At 42.0% G+C, this 27,837-nt stretch overlaps 1 protein-coding gene across 5 annotated transcripts; it reads right to left on the bottom strand.

The window, feature by feature from the left end:
- Positions 1-163: 163 nt before the first annotated feature.
- TFB2M (transcription factor B2, mitochondrial) lies at positions 164-27,837 on the bottom strand. Of its 5 annotated transcripts, none has more exons than XM_063716306.1 (9): positions 27,609-27,837; positions 27,263-27,496; positions 25,776-25,864; positions 18,822-18,975; positions 18,061-18,209; positions 12,748-12,837; positions 10,068-10,130; positions 6,118-6,278; positions 164-540 (listed from the first exon to the last, which is right to left on the bottom strand). In XM_063716306.1, exons 1-9 carry the CDS (start codon positions 27,634-27,636, stop codon positions 534-536), a joined length of 975 nt encoding a protein of 324 aa, XP_063572376.1. In that variant the 5' UTR covers positions 27,637-27,837; the 3' UTR covers positions 164-533. The 5 variants fall into 5 exon arrangements, with proteins under 5 accessions (XP_063572376.1, XP_024104394.2, XP_024104393.2 ...); XM_024248625.3 differs by lacking the exon at positions 164-540 and adding an exon at positions 2,180-2,820; XM_024248626.3 differs by having other exon boundaries at positions 27,263-27,774.

Here is a 27,837-nt window from a genome sequence, read left to right as displayed (position 1 = left end):
CCAGGAATCATTCCATGCTTTGTGTCCTTAATGCCAGCATTCACGATTTAAAACTTAGCTTTCTAGCACTTGCTTCATTGTTTCAACCACTTTTTCCCTGGGACTTTCAAATTCTTTGACTCTTGTGTTAGTTCAAGTCTACAGAAAAGTAGATGTCAAGGACTACATGTGAAAGAGGTTTATTAGAGAAGGGAACAGAAGGCAGGACAAATCTTCAGACTGATTGCAGGTCCGACTAAGGAAGGAGAGAGGGAAGGAAGGAGGGTTGGGTAGGACTGAACTGTAGCAAAATTCACCCAGGCCACAGGGAGTCTTTGAGCCAAAATTGCCTGTTGGTTGTCTGTATGTCAACAGAATGGGCATGCATTAGTGTCTCCATCATGCTGAGTTGCTAGCTCAGGGCACCATGCAGGAAGTAGAGCCTTTGCATAAGTGAGGTGGTGGATTCAGAGGGGCAGTAGCTGGGGACATCTGTCAATGATGCTTCTCAAAACTGGAGATTTGGCAACACCTCCACTGTTCTTAGGCTGTATCTATCCCCTATGAAAGATGCGGAACGTCAGATTAGCTTCTCACTCTACAATTAATGCAGATCATTCAAATGCAGGCAAAGGCATTCCCTTAACACATGTCTTTTATTAATCTAATCATCCACGGTCCCCATTACTTTAGTCCCACTGTTGAAAATCATACAATAGTAGAGAATACTGAAGCCACTGTTAAAAGGCCCTCCATAGTATCCCTTCTTAACTCCCTGATTGTCCACAGCAGTTACTACGACTCTTCGTCCTTCTCAGCTCTTCTATTCTGTCTGAAGTAACACTGCTTGCGTTTGCTGAGAGAATATGGCAACTGTAGGTCATTAATTTATCTAAAAAGAACATGTGTAGCCAATTTCTTTCATCTAAGCTAAGAGCAAAATGTGCTTTACCAGTCTTAAGACCCCATCCCTTTTCCTACAACCACGTTGATCCCTCTGAGCTGTATTTAAAACACTCCTCAGCTGACTTCATTCTTACACTGTAGTTACTTTTTTTTTTTTTTTTTGAGACAGTCTCACTCTGTTACCCAGGCTGGAGTGCAGTGGCACGATCACTGCTCATTGCAACTTCCGCCTCCTGGCTTCAAGCGACCCTCCTGCCTCAACCTTCCAAGTAGCTGGGATTACAGGCATGTACCACCATGCCTGGGTAATTTTTTGTATTTTTGGTAAAGATGGGGTTTCACCGTGTTGGACAGGCTGGTCTCAAACTTCTGACCTCAGGTGATCTGCCCGCCTCAGCCTCCCAAAGTGCTGGGGTTACAGGTGTGAGCCACCATGCCTGGCCCACCCTAGGAACTTTTTTGTTTAAGTGATGGGTCTTGCTTTGTCACCCAGGCTGCAACGCAGGGGGTTCTTCACAGGTACAATAAATACCTCACTGCAGCCTCGAACTCTTGGGCTGAAGTGATCCTCTCACCTCAGCCTCCCAAGTTGCTGGGACTACAGGCACCTGCCACCATGCCCAGCTGTTTTATAAAATATTTCTAGAAATGGGAGTTTCACCATGTTGCCCCCAGGTTAGACTCATGGGCTCAGATGTCCTCCCTCCTCCACCTCCTGAGTAGCTGGGACTACAGGTGCACACCACCATTCCTGGCAAGAAAACATTCTTTTTTTTTTTTTTTCCCCGAGACTGAGTCTTGCTCTGTTACCCAGGCTGGAGTGCAGTGGTACGATCTCGGCTCACTGCAACCTCTGCCTCCCAGGTCCAAGCGATTCTCCTGCCTCAGCCTCCAGAGTAACTGGGATTACAGGCGCCCACCACCACGCCAGGCTAATTTTTGTACTTTTAGTAGAGACGGGGTTTCACCACGTTGGCCAGGCTGGTCTCGAACTCCTGACTTCGTGATCCGCCCGCCTTGGCCTCCCAAAGTGCTGGGATTACAGGCGTGAGCCACTGTGCCCGGCCAAGAAAATATTCTTAATTCCATTTAGGTTCATATAAATTCCATTAAGGTTCATATCCAACTTCAGATGAATTTTCTTGATAGAACAAATGTGCAGGAGACTTTTCAGTAATACAGACTGAATTATTCAACAAAACTATATTGACTCTACGTGACAGAACTAAAAAGGAGTAAATTAGCGTCAGTTAATGTTTTATTAGGTATTTAGAGAACAAAAGAAACCACAAAATCTTATTTAAAATATTTTAATTTCTAAAAAGCTTAAATCATATTAAAATTTAAACAATTTCATTGTACAGTACTTGACAGTACATTTCAACAAACTGAAAGGCAAATCAGTAAATCAGTTTTGCTTACTTTCTAAGCTTAATAATGTACAGACTCTTGTTCTTCAAGAAGATGCAAAAATCAGCAACAGTACAAGTGAAATATTTAAATAGGAATCTGAAACAAAACGAATTCAATCTGATCAAATCCACAATTAATTGAAGTTTTCATTTTATTCAATTGTGAATAAAATTGCAGCCACTGTTTCATCCAATAAGCCGATGATATCAACTTAGGAGAAATGATCTGCCTGGCTTGTGCAAAACAAGAACAGTTATCTTCTGCTGAAAGGATGTGAGTTTTCAAATTTGGTTTTCATGTCATAGTTTCCAAATAAATAAACTGCTCCACCAAAAACGACAGTCTAGTTGCTACCTATCTTCCAGGGTTTCATCATATAGCCATCTATAAGCACAATTTTTGGAACACTCTATAGTTTCAAAAAGTGTTTTGAAGTCTTGAGGGTACATGTTAACTACTTTCTGATCTTCCTGTTTTCCTATTTGCATCAATATATCCCTCGCATCAAGTGGAGTCAATGAACTGCAAAAGAAATACAAAGTAAATGTACTTAATTCTTTTTCATGCATCTATCAGTTAATGGTGACAGAAATGGCTTCTAAGTTGAATTTAAAATGTCTAACTTAGGCATACAAAGTGCTATAATGGACACGGGAGAATCAGCAGGGAAGAGGATGGGAGGAGGGTGAAGGATGGGAGGAGGGTGAGGGATAAAACACTACCTACTGGGTACAATGTACACTATTTGGGTGATGGGTACACTAAAAGCCCAGACTTCAACAATCCATCCATGAAACCAAAAAATCGCTTGTATTCCTAAGGCTATTGAAATAAGAAGAAAAAAAAATGCCTAACTTATTATATATAAGCAATCTTATTTAGTTTAAGAGCTTCCAATAACTTCATGCTTATTTCTAAAGTTTCACAGCTAACCTATAATGAAAATATTAATAGCAGGTTTAGGCTTTCACATACTCTAATCAATTTTTACACCCAATTCTAGTTTAATCACTATCCTTTAAAAAAATTATTATGCCTACCTCTTTCATCCTTTTCCTTTCTGCAAAAAATATTCTTAACTTCTTTTGGTTCATGTCAAAGTTCAGTAACTACAAACAGCAGAAGTTGCTATTTGGCAGTTTACAAAGAGGGAATCATTTTTCACATTTTGATGTAACCATCATTGGTAAATACATTATAAAGCCGCGAACTTCCTTATACAGTCATGCATTGCTTAATGATGGAGGTATGTCCTGAGAAAGGCACTGTTAGGTGATTTCATTGTTGCTTGAACATCTTCCAGAGTACTTAACCCAAACCTATGTGATACAGCCTATTACAGACTCAGGATATATGGCATAGCCTATTGGTCCAAGGACACAAACCTGCACAGCATGTTACTGTGCTGAATACTGTAGGCAACTGTAACACAATGGTAATAGAAAAGATACAGTAAAAGATACAGCATCATTATGATCTTATGGGACCACTATTGTACATTTGGTCCACCACTGACTGAAACGAGGTATAACGAATATACCTCATTATGAGGTATTATATATATAAGGTATATTATATAATATATATACAATATATAATCAATGAGGTATATTATATACCATAATATGAGGTATATAACTATGTACCAGCTTAGCAACAAACCATCGATAAGCCTCCAACAACAATAACTAAACAACTGTAAAAAAATATTTTGGGCTGGGTGTGGTGGCTCCTACCTGTTATCCCAGCACTTTGGGAGGCTAGGTGGGAGGATCATTTGAGCCCAAGAGTTCAAGACTATCTGAGCAACATAGTCACACCTCATCTCTACAAAAATCGTAAAAGTTAGCTGGGCATAATGGTGGGCATAGTAGTCCCAGCTACTCAGGGAAGAGGCTGAGGCAGGATCACTTGAGCCAAGGGGTTTGTGGTTGCAGTGAGCTATGATTGTGCCATTGTACTCCAGACTGGGCAACAGAGTGAGACTCTCTGTCTGTTCAATTCCAGTACTTTTTGATATTGAATAGAATCTTGGTAACATGTTTCTAGTCCATTGAGATTACCAGGAGCATTTTTAATATTTTGCACCATGATTTACAACATTTATTCCTTATTTCCCTATTTTCTTGATATTTTCATTCAAAACAGCCACCACAAGGTGGCAAGATGAAAAATAACAGATTGCCTTTTACTAGTCTATTACCACTTTTTTTTTAGAGATAGAGTCTTGCTCTGTCACCCAGGCTCATCTCAAAGTCTTGTTGGCACTCTCTGGCTCCCAGTTTTTTTTTTTTTTTTTTTTTTTTAGAGACAAGGTCAACTTGCTCTGTGTCCCACACTGGAGTGCACTGGTGAGTTTATGGCTCACTACAGCCTCCAACTCTCGTCCTCCTCAAGTGATCCTCCCACCTTGGCCTCACAAACAAAAAGTGCTCGGATTACAGGCATGAACCACTGCACCCAGGCTACTGCCACTTTTAACATTTATTTTTAGATAAATATTGTCTAGTCAACAGCTCAGAGTTAAATATTAAATGATCAAATTTGTTAAAATAATTATTTTAACATTTTACCCATCCTCTGGTGAGACTTTGAATGACTATGGGCTGCTGATTACAAGGCATAATGCCAACTTACAGGGACGTATGCATCAGTCCTACATACAAATTACATGGATCTACGTACAAATCACACAGATGGCTGGGTGCGGGGGCTCACGCCTGTAACCCCAACACTACTTACAGAGATGTATGCATCATCCCTACATACGAATTACATAGATGGCCAGGCGCAGTGGCTCATGCTGGTAACCCGAGCTGTACTTACAGAAGTGTGTGCATCAGTCCTACATACAAATTACATGGATGGCCAGGCACGGTGGCTCCCGCCTGTAACCCCAGCACTACTTACAGAGGTGTGTGCATCAGCCCTACATACAAATTACACGGATGGCCAGGCACGGTGGCTCCCTCCTGTAACCCCAGCACTTGGGAGGCCAAGCCAGGTGGATTGCTTGAGGCCAGGAATTTGAGACCAGCCTGGGCAACGTGGCAAAATCTCATCTCTACAAAACTTGGCATACAATTTATAAACACAAAATATAAATATAAAATTTTTATATTTTTACAAATATAAAAATTAGCCGGGTATGGTGGTGCATGCTTGTAGTCCCAGCTACTCAGGAGGCTGAGGTGGGAGGATCACTTGAGCCTGGGAGGACAAGGCTGCAGTGAGCTGAGACTGTGCCACTGCACTTCAGCCTGGACAACAGCGAGACCCTGTCTCTAACAACAACAAAAAAATGTTTTTCACTTATATAGACATAAAGCAAGTAGTGTTCCTTACAAGATATTATTTTTACAAAGTTTTAGGGAAAAACAAAATTTGATCCAGAGCAAGGGAACCAGGGTGGTATAACTACCTATCCCTACTTTGGTGAAGAAACAGAACCACTGAAACAGGCAAGGAGAGGTAAGTGTGGGCATGCCTCCAGTAATGCTGATTTCTCTCCACCCCACTAGTGGTCGGCAGCTAGTGCTTCCTGTAAGATAAAGCTAGGCCTATACTCTCAAAAAGATTAAACGACCTGGGCATTTTTTCAAAGAAGGAAAAATAAATGAAACTCACTGAGAGATTATGGGAAAAATATATTTTCCTCAAAATGTACACCAGGGAGAACAAATTATTTTGAAGAAATATGAGGAAAAACATGGTACCTCACTCTGTCAATCAAGATATAAAAAATAGACCTCTAGCATGAAAGAATAATTTGTGCATCAAATTGCTACTTTTATACTTGCTTTTATTCTTTTCACTTACCGTAAGTGGTCTACTACAGTGGCACTGCGCCTCCCAAAACAGTGCTTTAACAAGTGAAAAAATATATTATAGTTCATAGGTGTTAAGTTCTTGGTAAATAAATTTTGACGAGGAGTCATTTGAATAAGATACAGCTTTTGTTGTAATAGGTCTAATAATTCCTGGAGAGAAGAAAAAATGAATTGCATTAGTCACAAAATATTGCCAGAGTAAGACATTGCTCACTTCTTCCTTCAAGCTATCTGCTGAAAGACACAATCACCACAGGCCCTGAGTGTCTTCACATTCTCTTTTTTTTTTCTCTGAGACGGAGTCTTGCTCTGTCGCCCAGGCTGGAGTGCAGTGGTGCGATCTCCGCTCACTGAAAGCTCCATCTCCCAGGTTCAAGTGATTCTCCTGCCTCAGCCTCCCGAGTAGCTGGGACTACAGGCGCCCGCCACCACGCCTGGCTAATTTTTGTGTTTTTAGTAGAGATGGGGTTTCACTGTGTTAGCCAGGATGGTCTCAATCTCCTGACCTTGTGATCCGCCCGCCTTGGCCTCCCCAAAGCGCTGGGATTACAGGCGTGAGCCACCGTGCCCGGCCCACATTTTCTTGTTGTGTACACCAAGAACACAAAGCCCTAATTGGTCTTTACCAATGAATTGGGCCATTTCTCAGAGTTGTTTGCAATGAGTAACCTTGAGGGAGGAGATAACGTCTCTCTCCAGGAAAAAGAGCAGGCATGATCCCAGCACTTTGGGAGGCCACGGCATGGATCACTTGAGGTCAGTTCAAGACCAGCCTGGACAACGTGGCAAAACCCCATCTCTATAAAAAATAAATTAGCTGGGTGTGGTGGTGTGTGCCTGTAGTCCCAGCTACTCGGGAGGCTGAGGTGGGAGGATGGCTTGAGCCCAGGAGGTAGAGGCTGAGAGCATGCCACTGCACTGAAGGCTGGCTGACAGACCCAGGCCTTGTCTTAAAAAAACAAAAGGGCAGGCTTGCTTAATGTTTGCTATGAAAGAGGTGGATTCATTGGGAGGCTGAGGTGGGCAGATCGCTTGAGCCAGGAGTTCAAGACTAGCCTGGACAACATGGCGAAACCCTACAAACAGTACAAAAATTGGCAGGGTATGGTGGTGCATGCCTGTAGCCCCAGCTACTTAGGAGGCTCAGATGGGAGGATGCTTGAGACTGCCGAGTGGAGTGTGCAGTGAGCCGAGATTACGCCACTGCACTCCAGGCCGGGTGACAGAGCAAGACCCTGACTTGGAAAAAAAAACAAAACAAAACCTAGATTCCCCCAGCTCTGTACTTCTCAGCTGCAAAGCAAATCCACTAAATGCAAGGCATCCAACTGAGCCATCTCACATCACTCCATGGGAAGAGAGGCATAGAACATCCTTTGTCTGATCCAGGAGTCTTAGGCCAACATCCGAGAAACAGTAACATTTATTAACATATAAGTAGGGTAAAATCAAATCCCAGACATGAGGCCGGGTTGCTCACACCTACAATCCAACACTTTGGGAGGCCGAGGCGGACGGATCGCTGGAGCCCAAGAGTTAGCGACCAGCCTGGGCAACACAGGGAGACTCCTTCTTTACAAACAAACTGGCTGGGCGTGGGATGCACATCTGTGGTCCCAGCTATTTGGGAGGATGAGGTGGGAGGATCACTTGAGTCCTGGGAGTTTGTGGCTGCAGTAAGCCGTGATTGTGCCACTGCACTCCAGCCTGGGAGAAGAGTGAGACACTGTCTTTTAAAAAAAGAAAAAAAAAAAATAGGCTGAGTGTGGCGGCTCACGCCTGTAATCCCAGCACTTTGGGAAGCCAAGGTAGGCGGATCACCTGAGGTCAGGAGTTCGAGACCAGCCTGGCCAACATGGTTGAAACCCCATCTTTACTAAAAATACAAAAATTAGCCCCGCGTGGTGGAGCATGCCTGTAATCTCAGCATTCGGGAGGGTGAGGCAGGAGAAACACTTGAACTCGGGAGGTGGAGGCTGCAATGAGCCAAGATCGTGCCATTGCACTCCAGCCTGGGTAACACAATGAGACTTTGCCTCAAAAAAATAAATAAATAAAAAAGTAAAAAAAGTAAAAAAAAAAAATCCCAAACATGGCATTAACATATATTGAGTCCTTGCTATATTCGAGATAAAACATCACCATAGGATCCAAAGGACAAAAAAAGTTATTGACTAAAATTTTTAATCGGATATTTAAAAAGTAGGTCTCAAACAAAACTTGGATAGAAATGATAGGCCCTAAAAACCTGTTAAGTGTCTCAAGCTGCTTCTATAGCAATATGAGCACCTTGATATCAAAGATACATGTGAACTATCTAAAACAAATTCTGTCATAAAATATGACATTTGCTTATTTCATCTTCATCCCTAAAAGTTTATATATGTATATATACACACACACACACTTTTTTTTTTTTGAGACAGAGTCTCACTCTGTTATCCAGGCTGGAGTGCAATGGCATAGTCTCAGCTCACTGCAAACTCTGCCTCCCACCTCAGCCTCCTGAGTAGCTGGGACTACAGGCGCACGCCACTACACCCAGCTAATTTTTGTATTTTTAGTAGAGACGGGGTTTCAGTATGTTGGCCAGGCTGGTCTCAAACTCTTGACCTCGTGATCCACCCGCCTCGGCCTCCCAAAGTGCTGGGATTACAGGTGTCAGCCACCGCGCCTGGCCAAGTTTATATTTTTAAGTTGGCCAAAAAAACTTAAGCTTTTCATCTTCTTGATGAAAAACTGAGAAAGTATATTATATACAGGATTGTTCATTTGTGGAATATTGGGTAAGTCCCCAATAGTATCCAAATGTACTGTATTAGACAAAATGTATTATTCCTATTCTGTTTTTTGAGACTACATAAATATGCTGTATAAAAAGTCAAACAGAACTAAAAGCACAATGATGACTGATCACTCTAAAATCACATCATTGAAAGAAAACTGATAATTTTCTTTTTCCTTTAGTGGCAAGTGTGAGAAAAAAACATAAGCAAGTAAGCAAACAAACAGGATCTTCAGACTAAGCTGTTATGCTGAGATTAGGCCATCGTTAGCATTTAATTCTTTTTTTTTTTTTTTTAAGCCCCAAACCTTAAAGACAGGCATCTAATTCTAAAGTGAAACTTCTGAATTGAGTCAAAAAATTGTTTTGTGAAACTTTAGCTACTTTATTAGAATTTCACAACTAGCCCTGAGATAAACTAAATGGAGGACTATAACATTGTCACTTTGGTTCTTACAAAGATTAAAAAACGAACAAAAATAAAGGCCTAACTCCTGGGTAAAAATCAAGAAGTACCTATCAGTGAATTCAACCATGTAATAAGAGTAGTGATATCACAATTTTTTTTTTTTTTTGAGACAGAGTCTCACTCTGTTGTCAGGCTAGAGTGCAGTGGCACGATCTTGGCTCACTGCAACCTCTGTCTGCCAGGTTCAAGTGATTCTTCTGCTTCAGCCTCCTGAATAGCTGGAACTACAGGCATGCGCCACCACACCCGGCTAAGTTTTGTATTTTTAATAGAGGCAGGGTTTCACCATGTTGGCCAGGATGGTCCCGATCTCTTGACCTCAAATATCACAAATTTCTAATCGATTAATACGTCATAAAATTGTTTCTAATTAATCGAATTAGATAAATATTTAAGTGATTTTATTTTCCAAATTTGAAATGTGCCTTCATTTCAAAAGAGATAAGAAGAGAACTCAGATTCTGTTTTTAAGCCTATTACTATGCTAGCATCCATTGTATAACAGCTGATAAAACTCTTCCAAAATACTTTCGATTCATTAAAAGTAGTAAGATATGTTTAAAGAATGTTTCCAGATATTTTAAAATTAAAAAGTTAAATACAGACTACCAAATAGTCCTAAAAAAATAAAATAAAAAATATGTCACGTAGGGAGAAAAAGGAAAAGGTATTATTTTATTCTTACCCTACGCTTTGGGTTTTCCAGCGGCCCTTTTCGGGTGTATACAACAAATGATGACGAAGGCTCCTGGGGAAGAAAAAAAAAGCAAAACAACATCTTTTATTTCTCTTTGGTCAAAGTGCCCCAAATCATTACTTCCTTTAAAAATACCTTGCCTAAGTAAGAGAATGGTCAGTCTAATTGGATTTAAGAGAAACATGTTATAGCTAAATAATACACATCTCTCTTCTTAATTTTTTTAAAGAGGAGGAGGATCAAAAGTCTACCCAAATACTAGTACCTCTTTTCCTTATTAAACATGACTTCGCCCTTCATGCAATTATGCAAATAAGTATTTGTTATAATTTTTACCACTAAATATTTCCATATCACAGTCAGAATCAGCAGTTTAAGGGATATTAAATTAATGCTGAGGATTTCTTTTTGCCCTACTTTAGTGGAAAAGCCTATTAATCAAACTATTTGAATATGTTAGAACATATATGGAAATACACAAATAAAGATACTAGTGTCGACCGGGTGCTATGGTTCATGCCTATAATCCCAGCACTTTGGGAGGCCAAAGTGGGAGGGTTGCTTGAGCCCGGGAGCTGGAGTTTGCAGTAAGCCAAGACTGCGCCACTGTACTCCAGCCTGGGAAACAGAGTGAGACCCTAACCAAAAACAACATAACAAAAACCTAGTGTCAATTTTAAAATGGATCACTATTTTTCGGTATCTATCTTTTGTAATAGAATTTTGTGCATAAGGCAATTTTAAAAGATGATCTGGTCAGGCACAGTGGCTCATGCCTGTAATCCCAGCACTTTGGGAGGCTGAGGTAGGAGGACCGCTTGAGCTCAGGGGTTCGAGACCAGCCTGGGCAACATGGTGAAACTCTGTCTCTTCAACAAATACAAAAATTAGCTGGGTGTGGTGGCGTATGCCTGCAGTCCCAGCTCTTTGGGAGGCTGAGGCAGGAGGATTGCTTAAGCCTGGGAGGCGGAGGTTGCAGTGAGCCAGGATTGTGCCGGTGCACTCCAACCTGGGCTGACAGAGTGAGATCCTGTCTCAAAATAAAAAACCGACCCACCTGAAAAAGTATTCTCTATTAAAAAAACCATACATACCCATACCCATATTAAATTCCAAAATAAGAGTGGGTTAAAATAGATCTGACATAGGCTTAAAGGACTAAACAATATTGAACACAGGTCTGAAAGGCTACTGTCAAATAACAATTTACTATTAACTACAGGGGCAATGAGAGTGGATAAAACATATAATTGTGGCCAAATTGTGAAATTCCTAGCAGTTCCAGGAATGTCACTTTAAGTGGGGGAAGAAAAGCACCATCAGCCAAGCACAATGGGTACTGCCACTTCCCACCCGCCTGGTCCAGCCTCAGCAGCTTTCCCCTCATCAAGGACAATGGAGGAAAACCTGCAAGACACTGGGAATTGACTTCAACAACTTACTCTACAGCTGTAGATACACAGTGGAGCAAGTGCTGAGAAATGTTAGGTCCAGAAAGACCTTTCCTTTCTGGAGTTTAGTAAATGGCAAAACCTAACACAGGACCTTTGAAAACAAATACTAAGGGAACAAGAAGACAAAAACATTCTGCAAGCTAAAGTCCTCAGAGGGCCCCTCTGAAGAAACTAGCTGAAAGCTACCAGGACAGAAGACTTGAGATGAAAGTCAACAGAATGAGACAAGATCAGTGGGTAAAGAAGAATTTTAGAGACACCAAGAACTATAGTACTGAGAGTACAATATACAGTGCAGGCAGAAAGCAGAATCAGTGATGTGAAGACTAAGTGTGAAGAGATTCTGGGAATGGAGAAAAATGATGAGAGCATGACAGACACCAAAGACAAGGATCAGAGATCCAACCTAAGAACCTCAAATGTTTTTGAGGGGAAAAAAAAAGAATTGGAACAAAAGCTAAAATCAAATGAGATAACATTCCTGAGCTTAAAAAAAAATTACAGCAAGGTGCAGACTGAAGACCTCAGCATATTCTCAGGCGAAAGCAGTGACGAGAACACGTGAAGATCCACATTGCAAATATTTAAAAATTAGAGCCAGGGCTGGACGCGGTGGCTCACGCCTGTAATCCCAGCACTTTAGGAGGCTGAGGCGGGTAGATCACCTGAGGTCAGGAGCTCAAGGCCAGCCTGGCCAATGCGGCGAAACCTGTCTCTACTGAAAATACAAAAATTAGCCAGGTGTGGCAGTGTACGCCTGTAGTCCCAGCTACTCGAGAGGCCGAGGCAGGGGAATTGCTTGAACACGGGATGTAGAGGTTGCAGTGAGCCGAGATCGAACCACTGCACCCCAGCCTGGGTGACTTGAGTGAGACTCCATCTCAAAAAATAAAAAATAATAAAAATTAGAGCCAGGTGCAGTGGGTCATGCCTGTAATCCCAGTGATCTGGGAGGCGAAGGCAGAAGGATCACTTGAGGCCAGGAGTTCAAGACCAGGCTGGGCAATATTTTTAAAAATTTTAAAACTTAGCCAGGCATGGTGGCACATGGCTGTAGTCCCAGCTACTCCAGAGGCTAAGGTGAGAGGATCACTTGAGTCCAGTAGTTCAACACTGCAGCAAGCTATGATTGTGCCACTGCACTCCAGCCTGGGCAACAGAATGAGACCCTGTCTCTAAAGAAAAACGTTTTTAAATAGAAGGATTTTACTCACCATGTGCAGAACCTTAATTTCACAAGCTACTTGCCAGATAACACTTAATACATGATACAATTCTGGATTTCGGGGATCTGCCATTAGTTTCTAGTAAAAGGAAAATAAAAATTACATGTTATACACATCTATGATCAATTAAAAACAAATGCTGAATCTTAATAGGACTATCTTAATGACATCTAGACATTTAAGAAAAGAAAACTAGAATTAGATGCAAAAAGCTGGGTGCAGCGGTGCACGCCTGTAGTCCCAGCTACTCGAAAGGCTGAGGCAAGGGGACTGCTTGAGCCCAGGAGTTTGGGCGTTCCGTGTGAGATGACTATGCCTGTGAAGAGCCACAGCACTCCAGCAGGGGCAACGGCAGGCCATGCGGGGTCACGCTTGTAATTCCAGCACTTTGGGAGGCCAAGGTGGGAGGACTGCTTGAGCCTAGAAGTTCAAGACCAGCCTGGGCAACACAGTGAGACCCCATCTCTTAAAAAACAACAACACACAGTGTTAAGGCTGACCTGAAAGGATGAGGTTACCTCAATGAATGGGAAGGCACTCCGCAGAGAAGAAACCACGTGTGAAAAGGTCCATGGCGAAAGAGGCGTGGGCCACTGGAATATAATCCTAGCAGCAGGAATCTAACAAAGTATTTCCTATTTTTCTCCTTGACTTTCCTTTGTTTAATAGTGTATGCACAGCCTCAAGTTCCTGAGGCCCCCGCTGTCTTTCCACAGCTAGTAAATATGTACTTACTAAATGGGTCTGGGGGAGCAAATCATCCCTTCATTTTTTGCCCCACTATCCTAATCCATAGCAATACAAATAAGCATTATAAAAATCTTAATCTTACTTGAGTCTTAATAGTACTATCTTCATAGCATATAGAAATTTAAGCAGAGAAATCTAGAATTAGATGTAAAAAGCTGGGTGCAGCGGTGCACGCCTGTAGTCCCAGCTACTCGAAAGGCTGAGGCAAGGGGACTGCTTGAGTCTAGGAGTTAGGGGATTCAGTCTGAGATGACTGTGCCTGTGAAAACCACAGCACTCCAGCATGGGTAACACAGCAAGACAAATAAGCGTTTCCCATCAAACCGGATTAACAGATTAATAACATGACACATTCTGGGCAGAAAAGAAAGATGACACTCATAGCAAGATCAAGGTTGTCAGGAAGACCTTCCATTACAGAGAACTGAACTAGAGTCTCAAATCTTAGGCTCGGTGTGATGGCTCACAACTGTAATCCTAGCACTTTGGGAGGCCGAGGCAGGAGAATCACTTGAAGACAGGAGTTCAGGACCACCCTGAAAAACACAGCATGACCCTGTCACTACAAAAATGAACAACTACCTGGGTGTGGTGGTGTGCACAGGTGGTCCCAGCTACAGGGAGGCTGAGGCAGAAGGGTCACTTGAGCCCAGGTGTTTGAGGCTGCAGTGAGCTATGAACATAATGCTACATTCAAGCCTGGGCAACAGAGCAAGGCCCTGTCTCTAAAAAAAATTTTTTTAATGTTTTAAAGTTAAAAAAATTAATTTAAAAACTCCTTAAATATTAAAAAAAAAAAAACCTGTTAAAACTAATAAATTCAGCTGAGTGTGGTAGCTCACACCTGTAATCCCAGCATTTTGGGAGGCCGAGGCAGGAGGATCACTTGAGCCCAGGAGTTTGAGACCAGCCTGGGCAACAAAGTGAGACACCGTTTCTATTTAAAAACAAAGGGGGGCAAAAAAAGAACCTGGCTGGGTGCTGTGGCTCATACCTGTAATCCCAGCACTTCGGGAGGCCAAGGCAGGTGGATCATGAGATCACGAGTTTGAGACTACCCTGACCAACATGGTGAAACTTACTAAAAATACAAAAAAAGTAGCTGGGCGTGGTGGCGCATGCCTGTAATCCCAGTTGCTCAGGAGGCTGAGGCAGGAGAATCACTTAAACCGGGAGGCAGAGGTTGCAGTGAGCCAGGATTGCACCACTGCACTCCAGCCTGGGTGACAGAGCGAGACTCCGTCTAAAAAACAAAACAAAACAAAAAATCTAATAAATTCAGCAAAGCTGCAGGATACAAAAATCAGTTGCATTTTTATGCACTACCAACGGACAATTCGAAAAACAATTCCATTTACAACAGCACCAAAAGTAACTTAAAAGTTAGTAATTAAAAACACAAATAAATGGAGGCCAGGCACAGTGGCTCACGCCTGCAATCCCAGCACCTCAGGAGACTGAGGTAGAAGGATCACTTGAACCCATAAGTTCAAGACCAGCCTGAGCAACGTGGTAAAACCATCTCTATAAAAAAGACAATAATCAGCCAGGCACAGGGGTGCACGCCTGTAGTCCCACCTACTGGGGAGGTTGAGGTGGGAGCATCACCTGAGCCTGGGAGGTCAAGGCTTCAGTGAGCTGTGATCCTGCCACTGCACTCCAGCCTGGGCGACAGAGTGAGACCCTGTGTCAAACAAAAATGAAAACAACAACAACAACAAAACCCACGAATAAATGGAAAGACATTTCATATTCGTGGATTGGAAGATTTAATATTGAATACTGTTAAGATGTCATTACCACCCAAAGCAATCTCAAGATTCAATGCAATCCCTAGGAAAATCCTAACATGTTTTGGAGAAACAGAAAAATCCATCCTAAAATCCATATAGAATCTCAAGGAAACTCAAATAGCCTAAACAATCATTAAAAATAATAAATTTGGATGAATCAGCCCCTGATTTCAAAACTTACCAAGGTAACAGTAGTAACACAGTGTTGTATTGGCCTAAGGACAAATATTTAGATCAATGGAATACAATAGAGCCCAGATATAAACTCTTACACATATGGTCAAATCATTTCTGACACCAACGCCAAAGCCATTCAATGGCGGTAAAGAACAGTCTTTCCACAAACGGTGCTGGGAAAACTAGAGCAAAGAATGAAGCTGGACACTGAAACCATACACAAAATTTACTGAAAATGGATCAAAGACCTAAACAAGAGCCAAAACTATAAAACTCTTAGAAGAAAACACAAGGAAACCTTCACAACACTGGATTTGGCAATGATCTATTAGCTACGCCACAGGTCCCCAATCCCCAGGCCACGAACTGATACCAGTCCATGTCCTGTTAGAAACTGGGCCACACAGCAGGAGGTGAGCGGCAGGTGAACAGGCGAGGCGTCATCCGTATTTATAGCCGCTCCCCACTGTTCACATCACTGCCTGAGCTCCACCTCCTGTCAGATCAGCAGCAGCCCTAGCTTCTCATAGGAACGCAATCCCTATTGCACATGCGAAGGATCTGGGTTGCGAGGGCCTTATGAGAATCTAATCCTGATGATCTGTCACTATCTCCTATCACCCCCAAGTAGGACCATCTAGTTTCAGGAAAACTAGCTCAGTGTTCCCACTGATTCTACATTATGGTGAGTTGTATAATTATTTCATTATATATTACAATGTAATAATAATAGAAATAAAGTGCACAATAAATGTGATGCACTTGAATCATCCTGAAACCATCCCCGCCGCCGTCCATGCAAAAACTGTCTTCCACAAAACCAGTCCCTGGTGCCAAAGATGTTGGGGACTGCTGAGCTACGTATGACACCAAAGGCACAGGCAACAAAAGAAAAAAGAGACAAAGTTGACTTCATCAAAATTAAACACTTTGGGCATCAAACGACACAATTAACAGGGTTAAAAGGCAACCCATAGAATGGGAGAAAATATTTATAAATCGTGTATGATAAGAGATTAATATCCAGAATATATAAAGAACTCTTAAAACTCAGCAACAAACAAAATAACCCATTAAAAATGGGCAAATGTCTTGAACAGACATTTCTTAAAAGATATACAGTCAGTAAGTACATAAAAATACATTCAACATGACTAATCATTAGGAAAATGCAAATCAAAAGCACAATGAAATACCACTTCACACCATTAGGAGAGGTATTACCAAAAACCCAGAAAATGACTCTCAGTAATGCTGTGGAGAAATCGGAACGCTTGTGCACTGCTGGTAGTCAAATGGTGCATCCACGATGGATAACAAACGATATGGTGGTTCCTCAAAAAACTAAAAATAGACTGGGCACAGTGGCTCATGCCTGTAGTCCCAACACTTTGGGAGGCTGAGGCTGGAGGACTGCTTGAGTCCCAGAGTTGGAGGCCAGCCTGAGCAACATGGCAAGACCCTATCGCTACGAAAAGCTAGGGCTGCTGGTGTGTGGCTGCAGTCCCAGCTTGGGGGCTGAGGCGGGAAGATCGCTTGAGCCCAGGAGGTCCAGGCTGCAGAGAGCTGTGATCATGTCACTGCACTCCAGCCTGGGCAACAGGGCAAGACCCTGCCTCAAAAAACAAACAAACAAAAACCAAAAAACCCACAAAAAACTAAAAATAGAATTACTGTGTGATCCAGCAATTCTACTTCTAGCTGCACACTCAAAGGATTTGAAGAGATACTGGTAAACTCATGTTCATTGCAGCATTATTCCCAACAGCCAAAAGGTAAAAGCAACCAAATGTCATTGATACATGAACACACAAACTGTGGTATATATATACACAATAGTTTTTTTTTTTTGAGACAAAGTCTTGCTCTGTTGCTCAGGCTGGAGTGCAGGAGCATGATCTCGGCTCTTGTTTTAGCCTCCCAAGTAGCTGGGATTACAGGCATGCACCACCACGCCTGGCTAATTGTATTTTAGTAGAGATGGGGTTTTGCCATGTTAGCCAAGCTGGTCTCGAACTCCTGACCTCAAGCGATCAGCATGCCTCGGCCTCCCAAAGTACTGGGATTACAGGAGTGAGCCACCATGCCCAGCCAGAATGGAATATTATTCAGCCTTAAAGAGGAATGAAATTCTGACACATGCTATAACATTGATGAACCTTGAAAACATTATGCTAAGTGAAATACGCCAGACACAAAGAAATATTGTAGAGTAAACTTATATGAGATAAAGAGAATAGTCAAATTCATAGAGACAGAAAGTAGAATAATGATTACTAGGGGACGCAGGAAGAGGGAAACAAGAGAGTTTGTGTTTAATGAGTACAGAGTTTTGGTATGGGATGATGAAAAGTTTTGGAGACAGATGATGGTAATGGCTGTACAATGGGAATGCACTTAAAACCACTCAACTGTACACTGAAAAAGCAACCTGAGTATAAGACTGCTCTGCAGAATTTAAAAACAATCTTAGACCCTCAAATGTCATGAGCCCTAAATTAAAATTGCACAGATTAAGAGTTCTCAGAGAAAAATTACAGATTCTTCCAGAACAAAAAATAGGTATTTGTTGATAACATACCTGGAATTCTTTTTCACCAATAAACATATTTACTTCTATTCGTCCAAATTTATATATAGAAGTACAGGAATACAAGTCATATGCGAGTTTCCAAAGTGCCCTTTTCTCATCTCTACTTGGGAACATTCCAACTACTTTTAAAGGGATGTCTGTTAGGAATATAAGCAAAAAGATTTGAATAAAGTTCACAAACTATATTAATTTCAAGTTTATTTCAATTAAAACTAAGCCTCAATATCTTTCCTTGGCATGGAACTTGGCTTTTGGGGAAATAAACTGGTTATCTGTGTCCAGGTGAGGTAAATGCCATATTCAGAGTCAGAGCATTTGCTCATAAATTGTATTAATATAACATAAATTATACATAAAATGAGCAGGGCACTGCGGCTCACACCTGTAATCCCAGCATTTTGGGAGGTCGAGGCGGGCAGATCACTTGAGGCCAAGAGTTGGAGACCAGCCTGGCCAACATTGTGAAACCCCGTCTCTACCAAAAATACAAAAAAATAACCAGGCGTGGTGACACACACTTGTAATCCCAGCTACTCGGGAGGCTGAAGCAGGAGAATCACATGAACCTGGAGGCAGAGGGTCAGTGAACCAGGATCGCACCACTGCACTCCAGCCTGGGTGACAGGGCGAGACTCCATCTCAGAAAACAAATAAATAAATAAAACACAAATTTCATCAACAAATCAGTTATACTGCTAGAGAAACCTGGCAAATTCTAGGTATTTGCTTTAGTAAATTCCAAAAATGACCTGCTGTCCAAGGAACTGCTTCTATTCCCAAATTCTTAAAGAGCCCTCGAGAAGACATAGCAGGTGGTTTTATTACTCCACCACTTCTAGGATCTATTTTAAAGAAGTCACAGTGAATCACTTGTAGTTTTCCATCCAGATTTCTTCCTAAGGACTAAAGAGAGACAAAGATAACATGTTAAAAATTTTCAGCATTAAGTATACTTTGCAACAATTCAAAAAACTCTACTTCAAAAAACCAATAATAAAAGGTAAAAATAAAAATAATTCAATTACCTGTTTTGTTCTGTTTTGTTTTGTTTTTGAGAGACAGAGTCTCGATCTGTTGCCAGGCTGGAGTGCAGTGGCGCCATCTCGGCTCACTGCAACCTCCACCTCCTGGGTTCAAGTGATCCTGTTCCAGCCTCCCAAGTAGCTGGGACTACAGGTGCGTGCCACCACACCCAGCCAATTTTTTGTATTTTTAGTAGAGACAGGGTTTCACCATGTTGGCCAGGATAGCCTCAATCTCTTGACCTCATGATACGCCCGCCTTGGCCTCCCAAAGTGCTGGGATTACAGGCGTGAGCCACCACGCCCGGCTGAATTACCTTTTTACAAAAAATATTTCTACCTCCATAACGATGTAAAGAAAATATTACTAACATATCCAAAATTTAACAGAGGAAGCAAAAATCAATCAATACCTGAAAAGTGGCAAAAGTACAATATTACCAAGAAAAAGCCCCCCAAACAGAAATAACCTATCATAAATTTTTATTTATCTGTTTACTTTTTTTTTTTTGAGACAAGCTGTCAACCAGGCAGGAGTGCAGTGGCGCAATCTCAGCTGACTGCAGCCTTGACCTCCTGGGCTTAAGTGATCCTTCCACCTCTGTCCCACAAGCAGCTAGGACTACAGGTGCATACCATCACGCCCCACCAATTTTTGGATTTTTTGTAGCAACAGGGTTTCGCCATGTTGCCCAGGTTGGTCTCAAACTCCTGAGCTCAAGAGATCTGCCCACCTTGACCTCCCAAAGTGCTGGGATTACAGGTGTGAGCCACTGCACCCGGCCCCACTTACTTTCTTTATCATAATGGCTTCAGCTATTCAAAAGCTTTTCATGCCACTCCCTGACTGCTTAGTAGTGGCTACCTGAAGCACCGGGCAAAGATTCTGACACCATGGTTGGCCTCATATAGAGAACTGTGAGCCATCTGCTTCGGTCATGGGAAGAAAAAATGAAAGATATTTCACAATAAAGAAAAATAATTAAAATATAAAAGTGAAAGGCAGATGGATTCAAGAGAATATCTTTCTTCTAGGGGAATCTAGTCAGCTATCCACCAAATAAATGAACTTAGCTCATCTCCACAATTTTCATTTACTTTTTCTAAAGACAGAAGCAACTATACACCTTGTTTGCTGGAAGAGGTCTAACATATCTCAGTCTTCTCGCTGCTCTGATTTGCTCATCTTGCAGTAGTACTAGAGACCTTCATAGTTAGGGCAAGAATCAGTTATAGACTCCATAAACTTAATTTGAAGTTACAAAAAAAAAAAATCAGTAAGAAGGCATTATGTTTTTAATGTGTACATTGATGTTTCTGTGCACAGAAAATTCTATTAATATTTATTAAGGTTGGAAATGATGTAACTTAAAGTTATTAATGCAAACACCTAGTTTTTCTTAAGCATTTGCGTTCAACCTATATTATCCTATTTCTAAATCCAGTAAAATAATTTTTCTTCTTATTTTTTATTGAGATGAGTCTCACTATGTCCCCAGGCTGGTCTCAAACTCCTGGCCTTAAGTGATGCTCCTGTCTCAGCCTCCTAAGTGTCTGGGATTACAGGTGTGTGATACCGTGCCCAGCTCAAAATCTAGCAAATTTTGGCTGGGTGCAGTGGCTCACACCTGTAATCTCAGCACTTTGGGAGGCCAAAGAGGGCGGATCACCCAAGGTCAGGAGTTTGAGATGAGCATGGCCAACATGGTGAAACCCTGTCTCCACTAAAAATACAAAAGTAAGCCAGGGGTGGTGGCATACCCCTGTAATTCCAGCTATTGGGGAGGTGAAGTGGGAGAAATCGCTTGAACCCAGGAGGCAGGGGTTGCAGTGAGCTGAGATTGCACCACTGCACTCTAGTCAGGGTGACAGAGTGAGACTCCATCTCCAAAGTAAATAAACAAACAAAAAAATCTAGTACATTTTAACAATCACTTTCAAGGGGAAGTTTTAAAAAGACTAGAGGAAGGGAAAGACTGGGGGTGGAAATCATATACATTTGGTGACATTAATTTCGAGATGCCCGCTATGTGATCTAGGTAGAGGTGCCAGGTAGGAAGCTGCAGACCTGAATAAGGTGCTCAGTGGAGTGGTCCAGGCTGACGATATATAAATGTGTGGGAATTTGGCTTGTTGAAGGTAATTTAAGTCAGGGGTCTACACTAGGGAGAAACAGAGGACTAGCCCTGAAGGTAGAGTATGTCCAAAGTCTAATGACAAGAAACTGAGAATACAAGTAAGGAGGAAAACCAGAAGAGTGTGGTGTCATGGAAGCTAAAAGAAAGAGTACCTATCTAATGCATATGATTATCAGTCAACACATATAGCAAGGTTGTCTAACCTGTGGCCTGAGGGCCGCATACAGCCCAGGACGGCTTTGAATGCGGCCCAACACAAACTTGTCATCTTTCTTAAAACATTAGGAGATGTACGCATGGACTTTTTTTTTTTAAGCTCATCAGCTATTGTTCGTATTACTGTATTTTATGTATGGCCCAGACAGTTGATGTTTCAGGGTGGCCTAGGGAAACCAAAAGATTGGACACCCCTGACATAGCATTAACATAATCTTTCAAGTTATCAAAAAGGCAGTTTAATCTTTGTAATTAAGGAAAGCTAAACAGCACACGTGTGGTGGCTCATGCTTGTAGTCCCAGGAGTTTGAGACCAGCCTGAACAACATGGCGAAACCCTGTCTCTACTAAAAATACAAAAAATCAGCCAGGTGTTGGGGCGTGTGCCTGTAATCCCAGTTGCTTGGGAGGCTGAGGTGGGAGAATCACCTGAGCCTGGGAAGTTGAGACTGTAGTGAGCTGTGATTGCAGTACTGCATCCCAGCCTGGGCAATGGGAGTGAGACCCTGTCTCAAAAAAGAAAAAGAAAATGTATAAACAATGAACACTTTATGGCTTCAATACACTTGTTTGTTCTGATAGGGCACCATACATTCTTGCTTTAGCACCTGTCAGTTAACACTCAACAATTCAAACATGATAATAATCAAAGCTCTAGGATAAATAATTGAATTCATACAACAGATCACATTTGGAAATTCAACTGGATTGCATTAGGATTCAAAAACAGAATGGGAAAAGAACAGAGAAAAGGCAAGTAACCCTTGAGTTTCTACTAGTCATTAAGTTAGGTACTTATAAGTTTGTCTCATTTACTGGGTGCAGTGGGTCAAGCCTGTAATCCTAGCACTTTGGAGGCTGAGGCGGGCGGATCACTTGAGGTCAGGAGTTCCAGACCAGTCTGGCCAACATGGTGAAACTGCGTCTCTAATAAAAATACAAAAAATTAGTCGGTCGTGGTGGCGGGCGCCTGTAATCCCAGCTATCACCACTGAAACGCCTTTCAGTTTTCAGGAACAAACTTTAGGTGGCCAGAAGCATTATCGCTAAGAGCACCACTTTAAGTCCCTGACTTAGAGCCATAAGAGTTCTGTTTACCTACTGTTACTTCTCTTTTCACTCTGGCAAACAGATTAATTCACACAAAATTTTATTTGAATGGCTTTTCAATTTATCATAACAATGGTTACTAAAAAGTGAGAGAATATGTACTAAGGGTTGAATACAAGTTAGTGCTAGTAGAAAATAAGAGCCTTAATAGAGAAAAAACTAGTTCTAATCAAAGACTGGATTTAGTCAATGATGTTTATATTTTTAGCTTACATTTATAGCTTCAGAAACACTTTGTTATTGATATTCCTATCATAATTATTGTTTCAAAAATTCTCTAGTCTCTAACCTTCCTTTTTTCATTAAACAATTGTTTTAAAATTAAAGTTATCTTGAAGGTTTTTTTTTCTTTTGAGACTGAGTTTTGCTCCTGTAGCCCAGGCTGGAGTGTAATGGCACGATCTCGGCTCACTGCAACCTCCACCTACCGGGTTCAAGTGATTCTCCTGCCTCAGCCTCCCAAGTAACTGGGCATGAACCACCACGCCCAGCTAATTTTTTGTATTTTTAGTAGGGATGGGGTTTCACTATGTTGGCCAGGCTGGTCTTGAACTCCTGACCTCAAGTGATCTGCCCGCCTCAGCCTCCCAAAGTGCTGGGATTACAGGCATGAGCCTTGGTCCTCAGCCTTGAAGATCTTATAGAAAAAAGCAACTACTGTGTTACAGAATAACAAACTTTAAATAGAAACAAAGACATTTTAATACAATCTTAATTACTTTGTGAACATGTAGATTAACCTTTAAATATAGGCTTTTTTTTTTTCTCAAAACAGGATAAAAGTTATCTTCTCGTTTTTAATTTCCAAGTTGAAACTACAGATGACTATGTTTACTGAATCACATTTCAGGATCTTAAATCTTCGGACAATTATGTGTTCTTTTTTTCTTCACATTTTCGGAACTCCCTCAGATTTAACATCAATTAAATAACCTAGCTAAAACCTTGAACTCTTTTCAAAACAGTAAGTGGTAGAATAACAATAATTTCATACTCATAGTTTTAGAAGAATTAAACAACTGGATTTGACAGACATTTTCACAATTCTTTGTTGTCATGCAATTTTGGATACAGCCATTCTGCATGGTTTCACAAAGCTGGCATAGAGAAATATAAGTTTCCTAAGTTGAAACTGAAGATTATAAAAGAGGGAAGGAGAATGAGAGTAAGAGACTGGCTAAAGATGCAAAGGATTTCCACTTCTTCATTGTTATGTAAATGTGTCTGCTTTTTAAGAAGCACAATCACTGAAAAATCTATTTGGATAAAGCCTTCACTCTATGCAACTATATCTGACTATAGGCTGAGCATCCTTAATCCAAAAATTCTGAAATGCTCCAAAATGTGAAACTTTTTGAGTGCCGATATGATGCCAAAAGTGGAAAATTCCACACTCGACCTTCTGTGACAGGTTTGCAGTGAAAATGCAGGTGTACAACACGAAGATGAGGTCAGTGTATAAAAATCGAGGGAGTCATCTAAGACAAAGACCATTGTTAATAAGGCAGATGACTCCATAGGGAACTTTTTTTTTTTTTTTTGAGACAAAGAGTGTAGCTCAGTTGCCCAGGCTGCAGTGCAGTGGTGTGATCTCAGCTCACTGCAACCTCTGAGTCCTGGGTTCAAGCGGTTCTCCTGCCTCGGCCTCCCGAGTAGCTGGGACTACAGGCATGCGTCACCACGCCTGGCTAATTTTTGTATTTTTAGTAGAGACGGGGTTTCACCATGTTGGTCAGGATGGTCTTGATCCCTTAACCTAGTGATCCGCCCGCCTCTGCCTCCCAAAGTGCTGGGATTACAGGCATGAGCCACTGCGCCTGGCCCATAGGAAACATTTTTAAAAGCCAGCCGGCAGAATGTCTCCTTATCCTTAATGGACCCACTTCTTGGTCCCTCAGCTGCTTCTGATGTTTCTTTCCGCCTAAGAAAAAATAAAATGTGGTGTACAGTAACCTTTTAATGAAAATACAGCATCCCAGGAGGAGACTGAAAGCCTGCCGCTGTGTTTCCACTGTTCAACAGCTGACACAGGGATTCTGATGCTGCTGCTATGCTGTTTAGTTTCTCTGAACACATTTTTTTGTTTTTTGTTTTTTTACTGTACTAATGGTATGCCATATTTTCTATTGTTAAGCACTTATGTGTGAATACGTGTAAGAAAATGATGGCTTATCAGGAGCATATAAATTCAGAGTCAGGAGCTAGGCACGGTGGCTCACATCTATAATCCCACACTTTGGGGGCCAAGGTGGGTGGATCACCTGAGGTCAGCAGTTCAAGACCAGCCTGGCCAACATGGTGAAACCCCGTGTCTACTAAAAACACAAAAATCAGCTGGGCATAGTGGCGGGTGCCTGTAATCCCAGCTACTTGGGAGGCTGAGGCAGGAGAATCGCTTAAACTTGGGAGGCAGTGGTTACAGTGAGCCGAGATCGCACCATTGCACTCCAGCCTGGGTGACAAGAGGGAAACTCCATCTTAAAAAAAAAAAAAGTCAGGGATGATGACGATGTCAAACAATCAGACTGTTCACATGGGTGGCTGACATAGTGACACCTTTGCTTTCTGATGGCCCAATGTATACAAATTTTGTTTACTGCACAAAATTATTTAAAATATTATACAGAATTGCCCTTAGGCCTTATGAATAAGATGTATATGAAACAAAAAAGGAATTTTTAGACTCGGGTTCCATCCCCAAGATATCTCATTATGTATATGCAAATATTGCAAAATATGAAAAAATTTGAAATCCAAAACAGTTGTGTTCCCAAGCATTTCAGATAAAAGATAATTTGTATGCCAACCTTTCTTGCCTTTGAAACCCTAAATCTAGAGGTTACACAGATCCATTAACCTAATATTAGCACTTACTCCAATTAGATTCCAAGCTCAAAGAAGAAAGGAGCACAGCGCAGCTTAGTAGAAATGGGGAAACAAGCCTAGGGATGCCAGTTATACGCTGTGTTCAAAGTCACCCAACTAGGCTGTAGCCGACCTAGAACTCGCAAACAAGTCTTAGAACTCCTCATGTTTCAGCCATTCAACAGCACTGAATATTAACTGTGTTCCAGTCTTTGGGTGTAAACAAGATATTTCAGAGATGGCTCCCTAAAAGATATTCTATTTAAAACACGGTGTGCTTAATTCTATTTCCTTAAACCACTCACAGGTAGTTGACCAAACAATAACATACGTTGAGAAACTAAAAATATACCTCCAAATGTGGAATAAAAGTTTTGTCACTTTCAAGGGCAACCACTTTGGCACCAGCTTCAAGTAATGCCTGAGTCAGGATTCCAGGACCTGGCACATTAACAGAATGAAAAGTTAATTTGCACAAGAAACAACATAATCTCTTTGAATACCAAACTTTGATTAGATGTTTCACACGTTATTATCTGATTTTAAATCTGACAGCATCCCCAAAGTAGATGTCACTCTCCTTTTTACATATAAGGAAACAGGAGATTATATACACTTATTTGACTCCAGCATCAAAAGTGGTGCAGCTTGGCTTTGAAATCATTGTCAGTGACTGCAAAACTTGCACTTTTTTTTTTTTTTTTTTTTTTTTTTGAGACGAAGTCTCACTCTGTCACCCAGGCTGGAGTGCAGTAGGGCAATCTCGGCTCACTGCAACCTCTGCCTCCTGGGTTCAAGCGATTCTCCTGCCTCAGCCTCCCGAGTAGCTGGGATTACAGGCGCCCGCCACCACGCCCGGCTAATTTTTGTATTTTAAGCAGAGACAGGATTTCACCATGTTGGCCAGGCTGGTCTGGAACTCCTGACCTCAAGGGATCCACTCGCCTCGGCCTCTGAAAGTGCTGGATTACAGGCGTGAGCCACTGCACCAGGCCAAAACTTGCATTCTTCATCACCATGATTCACTACCTCTTAGAAGAAAAAAATCACAGCAAAATAGATTGCCTCTAGCCTATCACCTTCTCACAGACTACATGGATTATTTAACCATCAAAGAGATTGTCAAGCCTAAACAGAACTGACTCCCTATGATATGAAATGGTGCTTTAAAAAATTATTGTTCAAAAAGCCTATAAATCTTGTGTTCTTAGCATCCTGCTATGGTATATAGGGAATGCACGGAAGAATAAGATAACATCATTTTTTCAGCTGGCAGAGGCTTGCAACTCTTTTGGGGAGATAAGATCTAAGAGCCTGTTTTATCAAAATATCGTGTAAAGTGCAAACTGCTACAGAAATATTTTATGGTGTCATTAACGATACAGACTCTACGCTTATGTAGTGGGCAATCTCTCCAACAAAGGAGCTTCAAAGAAAGACCCGTATCTGGCCGGGGGCAGTGGCTCACGCCTGTAATCCCATCACTTTGAGAGACCTAGGCGGGACGATCACGAGGTCAACAGATCGAGACCATCCTAGCCAACATGGCGAAACCCTGTCGCTAGTAAAAATAAGGAAATTAGCTGGGCGTGTGGCGCGCGCCTGTAGTTCTTGCTACTTGGGAGGCTGAGGCAGGAGAATCGCCTGAACCCGGGACGCGGAGGTTGCAGTGAGCCGAGATCGCCCCATTGCACTTCAGCCTGGCGACAGAGCGAGACTTCGTCTCAAAGCAAAAGAACAACAACAAAAAACCCAGTATCTTAAATAGCACCCCAAGGAGAGTCAATACGTTTGAATAAATGAAGAACATCCAAGAAAATGCAATTCAGCGGGACTCACCTGGATTGCACTCCAGCAGTAGGTGTGGAGGTCTATTTGGTTTTCCCAAATAGATTTGCGCCAGGGTCTCAGCCAACCTCCGATCGGTTACGTAACGCTTAAAGTCTAAGCTGGACTTAGACGCCTTCTTTGGCTGATGCCTGAAATCCGGTTCGGGCCACAGCTGCGGAGAGGAGTCAGACAGGCCACAGCTGTTCCTCGCCGGCAAGTGCTTTCGCGTCGCCGCTTCAGACCCTAAAATGCAAAAGCGACCAGCGCCCGCCAAGGCGGAGAGCCTCAGCCGCCGAGGAAGCCCGGCCACTGGGATCCACATGTCCTTGTCTCTCAGGCCCGCTCCAAGAATTACCTAGTGCAGCTACTACAGTGAACCCCATGCAGGGTATCCCACGTGGAACATTTTCTGGCGTCCCGGCCAGGTCAAGCGGAAGTAAACACTAGAGCCCGAGCACGCGAACAGCGGAGCCTTCCTGCTTTTCTTCCTCACTTCCGCTTCCGCCTCGGCTCAGCTGCCCGAGGATTGTGAGTGGACCGTTGAGGAGAGCGACCGACCATCCGGCTGCTGTCCGAACTCGTAC

The sequence above is a fragment of the Pongo abelii genome, chromosome 1 (assembly GCF_028885655.2).
Source record: "Pongo abelii isolate AG06213 chromosome 1, NHGRI_mPonAbe1-v2.0_pri, whole genome shotgun sequence".
Lineage (NCBI taxonomy): Eukaryota > Metazoa > Chordata > Mammalia > Primates > Hominidae > Pongo > Pongo abelii.
The sequence above is the reverse complement of the archived record's forward strand: the minus strand, read 5'-3'. Positions and strand labels throughout refer to the sequence as shown.

Coding starts and splice junctions, on each gene's coding strand:
- TFB2M (XM_024248624.3), bottom strand. CDS start 27,575: ATGTGGATCCCAGTGGCCGGGCTTCCTCGGCGGCTGAGGCTCTCCGCC. Junction 18,210..18,821: donor AGCAGTTCCTTGGACAGCAG/GTCATTTTTGGA, acceptor TATTCCTAACAG/ACATCCCTTTAAAAGTAGTT. Junction 2,821..6,117: donor ACTGTAGTAGACCACTTACG/GTAAGTGAAAAG, acceptor TTTCTTTTGCAG/TTCATTGACTCCACTTGATG.